This window comes from Chinchilla lanigera, unplaced genomic scaffold, assembly GCF_000276665.1.
Source record: "Chinchilla lanigera isolate Chin_1 unplaced genomic scaffold, ChiLan1.0 scaffold00021, whole genome shotgun sequence".
NCBI classification, from domain to species: domain Eukaryota; kingdom Metazoa; phylum Chordata; class Mammalia; order Rodentia; family Chinchillidae; genus Chinchilla; species Chinchilla lanigera.
In genome coordinates this window covers 29,109,097-29,121,287 of record NW_004955422.1, presented here as the reverse complement: position 1 = coordinate 29,121,287, position 12,191 = coordinate 29,109,097, and the positions used below count along the sequence as shown (strand labels likewise).

Here is a 12,191-nt window from a genome sequence, read left to right as displayed (position 1 = left end):
CGGAGTAGCTGAGAATACACTGTGCAGAGCAGCCAGTCTCCTGTTAGGAACTAGACTCTCTGTCAAGAGATTGGAAGACAAAGTGCTTCTCAAACTGACTCCTGTCACAGCTGAGAGGCAGTGACTGTTTTCCAAGGCACATTTATGACCTCGATCCAAACCCGCGGAATCAGACTTTGCGGGTAGGAAGCCCATGAACCCGAGTTGTTCAAGCCGCACTGATTTTTCTTTTCTTGTCTTCTTTCTTTTTTCTTTCTTTCTTTCTGTCTTTCTTCTTTCTTTTCTTTCTTTCTTCTTTCTCTATCTCTCTCTTTCTCTTTCTTTTCTTTTCCTTCTTTCTCTTTCTTTCTTTTCTTTCTTTCTTTCTTTCTTTCTTTCTTTCTTTCTTTCTTTCTTTCTTTCTTTCTTTCTTTTTCTTTTTCTCTTTACTGATTTTCTTGAGCACTGGAAGTTCCTTTTTCCTGCTGCTGGCCTGGTGCTGGGCCTGGCTAAACCTTTGACGGCAGGGTCTCAGTTGGTTCTTGCACAGCTTCGCAGGTGAGTATAATCACAGGGTTAAAGCTCTGTAACAATCGCTTCTTGGCCTTTTGGCTAAGATCAAGTGTAAAGCCCTGTAACAAGGTCACAGAGCCTGGCAGGAGAGCCAGGATCCAAAGCTGGGTGTCTCTGGCCCCCAGAGTCCAGAAGCCTAAGTAGTGTCCCACACTGCCCCTTGACAGCTTCCCCTGGAGTTCATGGATTCTTGGTGGAGCCTATCATCCCCTGAAATTGTATGTAGAGTTTTTTCATATTTATAGTCAGGCATGATATTGCATGGCTACAATCCCAGCATTCTGGAAGGCTGAGGCAGGAGAATCACACCTAGGCAACTAAGTGACTTTGTGAGACCCTGTCTCAAAATAAAATTAAAATGGGCTGAAGCTGTAATTTAGTGCAAAGACCCTGGATTCAGTCCCTAGTACCAACCCCCCCCATCCTCATCAATGCATTTTTCTGGGGTCTGTATCTTTTATTAAATTGTCAGTGGGGATATATGATATACAAGATATCAAGTAGCTCAGACTGCTCCACCCTTTGCTGTGTACATGGTGAAACTGAGGCTGAGAGAGAAAAACTATCTCTTTCTGCAGTGGGTAGAGGGCTGGGATGCAGCCAGCACTGACCAGAAGAGGGGAAGGCTTTCTTTGTGCTGCCCCTCCCCAGCCCCCACAGGCTGGCCAGCAGCCCTTCCCACACAGGCTGGGCTCAGACTCATGCCTATGGTGCTCCAGTGGGCCACCACGCACTTCAGAGGTGGTGTCCCTTGGGGTCCAGGTCCCCCTTGCTACTGAAATTCATGGATGTTCAAGCCCTTTATATAAAATGGCACAGTATTTGCATATAATCTGTGCATATCTTCCCGAAGACTTTAAATCACCTCTAGATGACTCATAACACCAAATGCAACGTAAGTTCTATGTGAACAGTTGTTATGCTTTATTGTTTAGGAAATAATGACAAGAAAAAAGTCTGCAGGTTCAGGACAGATGTACTATTTTTGGAATATTTCTTATCTGAGGTTGGTTGAATTTTTGGATGTAGAGTCTGAGGCAGATGATACATCCAAGCAGGAGTTTCTAACCTTCTCTGTATTTTTCTAGATTTCAGAGGGCAGTAATAAAAGGTGCAGATGCAGCCAGACTGCCTGCATTCATATTGCAGCCCCACTACTTGCTAGCTGATGGCCTTGGACACCATCCTGGGTTCCCTCAGCTTCTGAATAGCAACACTGCTTTGCTTGATGAACTGAGATGAAGATAAAGTTTAGCCGATGGCTGGAGTGAGTGTCCATGAGAGAGGGATGCATTGTTTAGCTGGAGTGTGGGAAGTTATGCTGGAAGGGCAAGGAAGCATTCTGAAAAGCCAGGACACCGGACCAAGGGGCTAGATGGGCCCATAGAGGTTTCTAAACAGCAGACAGGTGTTTTACCTGGGTGGGCGGCACTACTACTAACCAGCCGGGAGGATACGGGCTTGTAGGACTCTGGGGAGCCCAGCCACCTTGTTTTCACTCTCTATCCTCTTGGGGACTTGTCTCTTCCTGTTTTGTCTGCCTGGAATGCTCCTTCTGGTGTGTGTTCTTTGATTTACCATGTGTTCTGCACCAGCACATCAGCAACAAGAAGGTAGAGGTGTTGTTTACTGCCGTAGCTTGTCTCCAGCATGCAACTGGGTGGCAGGGAAGGGTTATCCCTCCCCACACCCATGCAAGGATCTGTGTTCCCTCACAGCGCTGTTTCAGTGCGTGGTGCACAAGTAGAAGCCCATCAAGTGACTGTGGGGTTACAGCTACTTCAGATCTCTCTCAGCGTCAGGTTAGTTGTAGAAAAACAGGTTCTGATGACTTCTATTCACCCTTGGAGTCAGTTGCTGCTTTGTTGGCCTTTAAATGCTAGGTCGGAAGGGTCATCACCACTAGCTGGGGCTGGCTCCTCCTGGCCAATAACCTCCAAAGCCAGAAGGAGCTGGGACTCAGACTAAGTTCACACCCCGCCTCTCCAGCTCTAGCTGTTTGTCCTTGAGCAAGTTGCCTGACCTCTCTGCACCTCACGTGGATTTTTCCCCTGAAGATAAAGTTAACTCAAGCAATAAAAGGCCAGGGAGGCACTGTGGAACCCGCTGGTCAGCATTTGTGACTAGGAAGTAGGGGGGCACGAGAGAAGAGGAGGGGGTCTCAAAGAGAGGGAAGAGAAGCGGGACTCAGAGGCCTGGTCAGGGGCCCAGGCTCCTGGAGCCTGGGCGGGTGGGTGAGGGAGTGTCAGATTAGCGCCTGGCCCCAGGCCTCAACCCCGCAGACTGCAGCTAGTGAAGGTGTGATCCAGGCACAGCCTCCCTCCTCTCTCCGTTTCTCCAGTTCCTGCGTCTGGCCTTTGGGAATGATGAGACACTGGGACAGGCAGCTTCTGTGTCTCTTTAATGTCCTTCAGGCCCTCCACCCTACCCCACCCACCCCGCCCACTCCACTGTCTCTCAGGGTGGAGGTCGGGCCCTCCCCAGCCCAGGGACTAAGGCACCAGGTGGCTGCAGCAGGCTGGCCAGACACAGACCACAGACGCACAGAGGGCATGGAGAGCAGCACACTGCGGACGCGACAAGCAGGGGCAGGCGAGGGGACAGGCCACCGGGGACTCCTGCACCCTCAGGCCCGTCCCGGTTGGGGAGGCCCAGAAAGGGGCCCGCCAGTAGGCAGGGGCCTCACTTGCTGCCCTTGCGGGACAGACACCGCGGGAGGCAGGAGAAAGTCTGCTTCACACGCGTGAGCAGCGGCAGCGGCCGGTGGGCATCCCGCGGCGCACGCGGCACCAGGCGCTGCAGAGTCCCCTCTGAGACGGTCGAGTGTGGTGTGGCTGAGGCGGCTGAGGTCGCAGAGCCCTGGCGGCAGCGTTTGCACAGCGGCAGCAGCGCGCGCACATCCTCCTCGTCGCGGAACGGGCTCTCGCCAAAGCGCTCCTCCAGCTGCCGGCGGAGCTGCGTGGACGGAAGCCAGCGGCGAGGGTCACGGGGTCCGGTCCTCTCCCCAGCCTGTGTCCCCTGTGGTTCTCCCAGGCCCAGCAGATAGTTTCTTGGGACCGGCCTGCTACCTGCTAAGAGCCTTCCCTCCTGGGATCTCCTCTCCGTCCTCTCACCCCTTGTTCCCAGTGTCAATTTCTGCCAGTTCCCCACGGCATCTCCCCAGAACCTATGACAAGGCATTGCACTGGGCTCCGGAAGACCCAGGGTCAGACAAGCACGTGAACACACTCCCTTACGTGGTCAGAGGTCAGATCCTCAAATACCTCCAAGGAGCAGAGCTGCCAGAGGGAGCCTGGGACCCCTGGTCACCCAAGAGGGTCCCCACTCTGGTCTAAAGGCAGCCACATTCTAGGTTAATAAGGAGCACAGCTGTTACAACAAACTATGCCAAGGAGCAGGATTAGCTCGAGGTCCCAAGTTTCGAGCTCAGGAAAATCTTGAGCCAGGTCTGAATTCTTATCAACTGATATTCCTTCAGGTAGGAGGAAGGTTGTGTCCCCACTCGCTACCCCACCCTGACCCCTCAACGCCCTGCCTCCCCCAGCTCGGCCCCTTCCGGCCCCTTCCACCCCTACCTTCCGGGAGCTCCCCCAGCCAAACTCTTCAAGCTGCTGCCTAAAGCCTGGGTTGGGGTTGGCGATGGGCCGGGTGGCCTTGATGGCTTCAAGCACTTCTCGCCAGCCTAGCCCCGTCACTGTCATCACATAGGCTGTTACAATGGTGGTGCTGCGGGAGATGCCTGCAAAGCTGGGATCCCACCCCCAGGCTTCAGGTAAGGTCCAGCCTCTCCACGCCCCCCAGCACCCCATCCCCACTTCAGCTCCCCTACCCTTGCCTCCTCAGCTCCAACCACAAGGGACCTCCAGGGCCTGTCCTCCTAGCTACAGGTCTTGGCCTGTGAGGTTCTCTCTGCCTGGCATTGTCTCCCACAGCAAAGGGCTGGGTGAAACAACAACCATTCATTCAACAAACAACTTTTCCTGTCCAGGTACTAAGGACAGTGGAGAATGAATAGACACGGTCTCTTGCTGTCCTAGAGTTTAAGGTTTGGTTGTGAGAGACACACTGACTAGTGAGTTTCAGGCATGGGTAACTGCTTTGAAGATGAGGATGCCCACATAGGAGAAGGTATTCATGGGGGGGTAGGGAAGAGGTTGTCAAGGAAGTGACATCAAGGTGAATCTTGAAAGATAGGAAAGGGTTAGTCAAGAATGAGAGTGTGAAGATCGTGAGAGGAAAGCCCTGTAGATATGAAGAATGGGGAGGTTAGTGCGGCTGGACAAGGGGAGAAGGGTGGGGCAGACTAGAATGGAGCGAGCTGGTCCCTAGAACAGGCTCCAGCAGAGCCAGCAGGACCCTGGCATATGATAGGTGCCTGGTTAGGAGTTTAGGGGTGAATGACATCAGCAGGGCCAGGGAATCTGAGAAGACTCAGGTCCCAACTCCAAGTGCAGGTTCCCCACTGCCCTGCACCCTCGCCTCAAAGACCTGAGAGAAGAGCTGGGAGCCCACGGGCTCACCTCTCCACCACCTGGTCAGCTCAACATTCTCCTCCCATTTTACAGATAAGGAAATTGAGTCTTGGGGAGAAATAGCTGCTGGGCCATGGCTACCCCACTGGTGAGGAACAGGATGTTGGCACAAGCCTCTGATTGGCCATGTAGGGTGCATGGTGGGCTGTCACCACCATAGTGGGGTGGGGGAGCTCTCTCTCCAGGACAGAGAACAGCCCTCATTGCCTGCCCGAGCTCGTCACTCACCAGTGCACGAGGCAATTCCCTCCGTTGAGGCGGCAGCAGTGGATGAAGTTGATGCATTCCCTGAAGTGCTTTTTGCTAGAGAGAAAAGCAATAGGGTAGTGCTGAGGGTAGGGCTTTTAGGAGGTGTCCCTTCCCCATTTACAGGCTAGCAAAAGACAAAGAACCCTGGGGTGCTGGGTGTGGTGGCGCCTGTAATCCCAGCTGCTCCAGGAGGCTAAGCTAGGATGTTGAGTTTGAGGCTGGCCTGGGAACTTTAGGGAGAGCTTGTCTCAAAATGAAATTTTTTAAAAAGTGCTGGGGATGTAGGTGAGTGGTAGATCATTTGCCTCGCATGCGGCTGGCCCTGGGTCCAATCCTCTGTACTGAAAAGAAAGCTCCAGGTCCTCGGGCCAGCCAGCGCGTGCAATGAGCAGGGTCAATGCTATAACACGAGGTTGAGTGGGTGGGAGGCAGCAGGGTGGCCTTTCAGGGGGCGAGAGTCAAACACCATCTGGGCAGAGCAGCTTCCCAGTGGGTCCTGAGGATTGTTTGCTTTTTGGGGAGTAGATAAGGTCTCACTATGTAGCCCAGGCTAAACTGTGTTGTTGAGGCTGGGCTCACACTCATCACTATGGTTTATATCTAGACGTCCCCCCAAAGTGCCATGTGCACATAAGCTCATGGGGCTTTTGGGAGATGACTGGATCACTGCGACATGATACTATCCGTGGCTTAGTCCACTGATGCGTTTACAGCTAAAGGTGAGGATGGGAGTGAATCCTGGTTGGAGGAGGGGGGTCACAGGAGGCGTGGCCTGGAGGGTCTCTCTCCCTCCTCGGTCTCTCTCTGTCTCCTGCTGCCACACCATGAGGCGTCTCTCCTCTGCCGTGCCCCTGTGCCACACCACCTTGCCTTGGAGCCAGGTGACTGTGGACTGTCACCTCTTCGAACTGTGAGCCAAAATAAACCTCTCTTCCCTTAAATTGTGGGTGTTGGGTATTGTGTCTCAGCAACCAGAAGGTAGCTAAGACACTCGTGATTCTTCTGCCTCAGCCTCCTGAGCGCTGGGATTACCTTTCAAGGAAATGTGTGGGAGGAGACACAGAGGCCTACTCTTCCAGGGTCTGTATGCAGAGTATCTGGTAACAATGATGGCCAGCGGTGGGCTGGGACCAAGACCCTCAAAGGGCAGGAGTTAGGTTCAGGCCCATCCCAACCTGGGGGCACTGATGCTGAGATGCAAATGAAAGTCCTGTTTTGGGGACCTCTACTATACGCCAGGCCTGGTCCTAAATCCTCCACCTGTGTCATCTGATCATTGAAAGCCTCCTTGACTCTGATCACACCCCCTGTTTTACAGAGAGGCTCAGAAGAGGGAAGTTATTTGTCCAAGGTCACACAGCAATAAATGGCAACGCCTGGCCAGGAGCCAGCTGTCTTCACTCCAAGGCCAGGAACAGGCTGAGCTCGATTCTTTCACATCTGCTGGTGCACCTGATCCCAGGAGTCATTTCATAGCTGAGACTGAAGTTCAGAGGATGAGTTTTGGCCAGGGACATAACACAAGGGCATGGTTGAGACAGAATCAGACCTGGGTCTGGGTCCCCTGGGAGAGCTTTGGCCTGAGTATTTCTTGTCCTCCCTCAGACCTCCTTTCCCCTCCCCTGCACCATAGGTGACAGCTGTCTGTCCATCTGTTGGTCCATCTTGGGGAACTTACATGAGTACCTCAGGGGTATCAGCCACTGGGATGCGAAGGTAGGTGATATCCTGCAAGTACAAGACATATTCAGGCAGGGGAGCTTTGTCTGCACCCTTTCCAGCCCCAGCCTGAGCTGCCCAAGCACTGTGCAACCCCAGCCTAGTTCCTGCCCCTCTCTGGGCCACTGTTGTCTCTCTGTTCAAAGAAAGTTGACACCATCTCTGTGGGCCTCCAGTTCTGCTGTGATGCCATGCCTCTGCGTGGATGATGTCCTAACCCCATAGGTGACTTCACAAGAAGGACCTAGGAAACTTTTTAAAGCAACTCCTTTCCAAGTGGAATTATAGAATTACATAGTAAAAAGCACAAAGCAGATTTGATTACCCTGAAAAGAAGTAAATTTTATAAAATCAAGTTTTCATTTCATGAGTTATAGCTAGAAAACCATTGCTATTTGTTAGAATAGTCAAGGAATAAAGTGTGTATAATTTTTCCAAAATTCTTGCTATGATATCCTTTGCTCCTGCCTAACTGCCACCCAATATTGCAAAAGATTATTTTTGCTCATGCTCCAAGGACCTCACTGCTTTTTCTCAAGGACCTCCCTTGATGCTTTGATATTTTAAATAACCTTTTCAGGGGCCTATCCTACCACCAGCCAGGTCCTCATTTCTCCATGGCTTTGCATGAGGTTATAGCCCTTCTCTAGTGCCTGCTCCTCAAGGTCATGAAATCGTGCATCTTTTGCAAGGTTTGCAATTTCACTTTGCAACACATTTGGCCTTGGCTTTGCATGGCATTATCAAACCCTGACTGCTAAATTCACTTATGGATGGGAGGGAGAGATGCTAGTGAGAAGGGAGAGCTGTTGGGGTAGGGACTTACACTGTAAACAGTCATTTCATTACCGAATATATTAATAACTCAACAGCCCTCCCAGTGCAATGTATTTAGACTGCATACTCTAAATACTCCAAAATGAGGCTGCCCTATAAAGCAAACTCAGACTCTATTGGCTGGAAAATTTCCTCTTGGACTCTGAAAGTCATATATTACTGGAGGCTGCCCTTAGAGACCATCAGAACTGACATGTGAAAACGTTGAGGTCCAGAGAGGGGAAGGATCCTGCCCAAGGTCACACAGTAAGTATGTGGCAGAACCTGGTTTCTGTCTCACCATAGCCTTTTCCCACCCGCAGTTCCTTCCCTTCTGTGGATGACACAGACTCTAGCAGATGAGGAGGAAGGGGATCTTGTTTATGGAGTAAGGATATTTTACCTTTGACATTTCAGTTGTAATTTGTTGAGCATCTCGTAGCTCAGTGAAGTAGGTACTATTATGAAATTCCCATTTAAAAGATCAGGTAACAGGCTCAGAGGGGGAAGTCCTGTACCCAAGCTTACAAAGAGAGTGAGTGGTGAAGATGTGAACTCAGGTCTCCTGATTCTAGCACCATGACCTGGATTTCCCACTTTCCTCCTCTTTTCCCAGGACTTGGTAACACCAGTACCAGCCCTCCAGCGGGGAACATGCCCAGTGTGCAAAGCAACTTCACCATCTTGCAGTTCTTTTTGGCATCATAGCAGCCCCTGGGAGCAGTCAGGGCTGAGGGATCAAAGGTCCAAGAGAGGTGAAGTCACAACTCAAGATTGCATAGCAAGACACAGAGCCCAGAATCATCTGTTTGCAATCATCTAACCAGTTGGGCAATGGGAAGCCTGTGTGGGACACACACACACACACACACACACACACACACACCCCCCAGGTGCTGGGGACAGAACCCAGGGCCTTGTGCATGCTACTCTAGCACTCCCCCACTGAGCTACATCCTTACTCTCCATGGGGGCCTTGTTAAGGATCAGTGTGAGACCTCTGGGGCCAGATAGTCTGCGTTCACATCCCAGCTGACCCACTTCCTGGATGTGCAGCCTGAGGAGAGTTAATTTACCTCCCTGGGCCTCAGGTGCTATATAGGGATGAAAATGTAAAACAGTCCAGTGGTGAAGAAGGAAGGAGTAAGCATGGGTCAGGAAGGAAATTCTAGCACATAGTACACACTTGATCTGTGGGTGCTGCTAAGGTCTACAGCCCACCCTCCCCAGCTATGCCCAGCTCTGGCATGGGGTTCTGAGTACCTGCAGCAGAGGCTGGGGCGACTCATGAATAGAGATGATGTGGGTGATCTTATTCCGTCCCAGCTGATCCGGGTCTTTGGCATCTGAAAGAAGCAGGATGCTTGAGCCAAGCTGGCAGGTGTGACTTATCCTAAGGGACGTGCAGTGACAGCCCGATGCCCACGCTCTCCTCCTCACCCCCGAGGTACCCACCAGATGCAGCCCAGCATCTCCTGGCCTTGTTCATGCTGTTTTTTTCCATGCCAAGCACCCTTCCCAGCACATCCTTTGGCCTAGCCATTCTACTTCTAGGAATATGGGGACTGCAGAAAGCGCACAGAAAGCTATGTGGAGACTGGCGTTCTAGCCAAACAACCGAAACAACCTCATGTCCATCAAAAGGGAGCTGGGTACTTTGGAATACTGTGCTGCCATTAAAATGGTCTCGGTGTGCTGAAAGGATGTTCACAATAGTTTCAGGTGGGAAACACAGGATAGGTTTCCACTCTGTTTTCAGTGTCATATCTGCATCTAAGCTGTGCAAAGAAGGACTCAGGGATACACCTCACAATACTACCAGTGGTTACCTCTCGGAGCTGTGTTCACTGTGCACAGATCTTTTCTAACCAGAAAAATAACACACAGCCCCTCTGTCTCCCTATGTCCACTTCCTCATTCAACAAACATTTCCCATGGGGCTTACTATGTGCAGCCTTTGGCGGGGCACTGGCAGACTGGGGACAACTCCATGGCTCCTGTCCTCATGGGACCTACACACTTGAAGAGGATTCAGACCTCACTTAGCCAGATACTCACTGTGGCTGGAGCTCCTGAGGTGACTCCCAGGAAGGAAGGGGCCCAGGTGAGGAGAGTGCAGCACCCGAGCCCTCTGGAACCTTCTCAGACTCCACAGACTGGAGTGACTTTTCCACCTCGGGTCCCCCAAGCTCTGGACTACCTGTCTCAAGGTGTCTTCTACCCGAGAGGCAAAGGTCTGTGTTCAGACCTGCCTTCTACTGCTGCTTGAAGGCCCCTGAGGGCAGGGATGGGCTAGCTCCACACCTGTGCCCCTCCCCCCACCCAAGGGCTATTGTGGAAAAGACAGATGCTGAAGGGAAGATGGGAGCCTGCAGGTTCAGAACCCGCCCCAACCAGGCCTCCCAGCTGCTGCTCTCAGGGGTTCTGCTGGACGAGGGGGTCTGTTAGGACTCTGCTTGCCAGAAGACAGCATCTCCAGAGCCCTCCTGCAAGGACGATGAGGGAGAGCAGAGCTGAACCTTGGGGCCAGAAGAGCCCTAGGGCCTGAGGGCCTTGTGTGGAGCAGGTGAGCTCAGAGCTGATTTGCCCAGGCCTGAGGCAGCACTGTGAGCCCTTGGTGCTGCCCTGTACTGGAAGTGGGCAGAAGGTTGAATGGGGAAGGATGTCAGCGTCAGACCCCCGAGGTTCCCTCCTTGACCCTTCAGGCCTGGTGACACCCCTGCCCATGAGACTCTGCCCCTCATCCTCCACCAGCCCTTTCCCCTCCCAGCATGGCATGGACAGACGGAGCCATAGCCTTGGGACAGAGTGGGAAGTGCTCACCAATGAAGTTTCCGAGGTAGAGTCCAGGAAGTACCTAGAGGAAGGACAGGCAGGGGCCAGTGGTTAGACTGCACCTTTTCCCACCCCTGGCTGTTGGGGGACCCCAGCCCCTCTGTCCCATGAAGGGACCTGGGGGAGCAACTGACTCCCTTTCATGGCCCTGAGCCCTTTGTGAGAGGGGTCTGGGGCTGGGGAAGGATGGGAGAGCAGACAAGCAAGTTGGCCACAGGGAGGGACCAAGGGGCCTGGTCTGGGGACAGGTGAGAGGGAGGAGGGGTGCTGAGGCACCCTGAGGGAGGAGAGGTAGTCCTAGGGGAGGAGTGGGCCAGGAGCAGGGCAGACTGAAGCCGGCAGGGGCTGCAGGGGATGGCCAAACAGTGCCAGTCCAAGAGGTCAGAGACTGGGGACAGACACGCAAGACGGAGACAGGGACTGCCTGGAGAGAGGGAGCTCGGGAAGGACAGCCACAGAAAGGCAGCAAGAGATACAGAGTCAGAGAACAGACAGGCAAAGACTGAGACAACGGACAGCAGCGTCCTGGGCGGCTCAGGGGACAGACAGGCGGACCCAGGGCCCAGGGCTAGCAGCAGCGGGGCAGAAGGTCGGAGGCTCGGTCGACCCCGTGTCTCGCCCCCTACCTTGGTCATGCCATTCCCCATGATCCAGGGCCCGGGGGGCCGGGCGAACCCCCTGCTCGCCGCCTGGAGAGCGCTTGGGTCGCAGCTGCCCTGGTGGCCCAGGCCCGGCGTCTGCAACGTGGTGGGGAACTGGGGGCCCGGCGTCTGCGGCCCTGGCCAGACCAGTGCAGCCGCCACCGCCGGCCGACCCCCGGCCGGGCAGGCAGATGATGGAGCCTCCGCCGCCGCCTCCACCGCCGCAGGCTCCTCCTACCCCTCAGTCATGTGCCCCGCCCCCGTGGGTCGTGGCGGGGAGCCGGACAAAGCCCCAGTGTGCCGGGCCCACGGCCCGCAGGACAACGGCAGCTTGTTGCGGCCGCGTGGGGGGTCACCTCCGGGATGGGGGCGGGGCGCTCCCCCCACCCTGGCACTGTCAGGCACGGGGGATGGGGCGTCGTACCCCCTCCGCACGGGGCTAGACCCTCAGACCCCAGTTCCGGCCCTGCCTGGACCTCCCTGCTGCTTAAGGATAAGCACCAGCTTTTCCTGCCTTGGTTTCCGAGTGAAATGTGATGGGGGCTGGACTTCGATCTCTAAGGGCACTCTGCTCTTCACATCTGCTTGCCACAGATGTGAAGTGGGTAATTTACTTCTTTACACCACCCATGCAGCCATCTTATCAGCCAACCTTCTTCCTTCCCCACTCATTTAACTATCCATGCTTCTACCCTCCTAGTCACCCACTTACACTTCCCTATACCCATCCACCCATCCACCCGCCCATCCTTTCATCCATCCATCCATCCATCCACCCATCCATCCATCCACCCATCCACCCATCCATCCATCCACCCATCCATCCATCCACCCATCCACCCATCCA

The 12,191-nt window shown here is 53.8% G+C and overlaps 1 protein-coding gene across 1 annotated transcript; it reads right to left on the bottom strand.

The window, feature by feature from the left end:
* Positions 1-1,458: 1,458 nt before the first annotated feature.
* Positions 1,459-11,387, bottom strand: Dusp15 (dual specificity phosphatase 15). Its single transcript, XM_005384884.2, has 7 exons — positions 11,330-11,387; positions 10,692-10,725; positions 9,132-9,214; positions 7,012-7,061; positions 5,313-5,387; positions 4,128-4,299; positions 1,459-3,507 (listed from the first exon to the last, which is right to left on the bottom strand). Exons 1-7 carry the CDS (start codon positions 11,348-11,350, stop codon positions 3,235-3,237), a joined length of 708 nt encoding a protein of 235 aa, XP_005384941.1. The 5' UTR covers positions 11,351-11,387; the 3' UTR covers positions 1,459-3,234.
* Between the last annotated feature and the right edge of the window lie 804 nt (positions 11,388-12,191).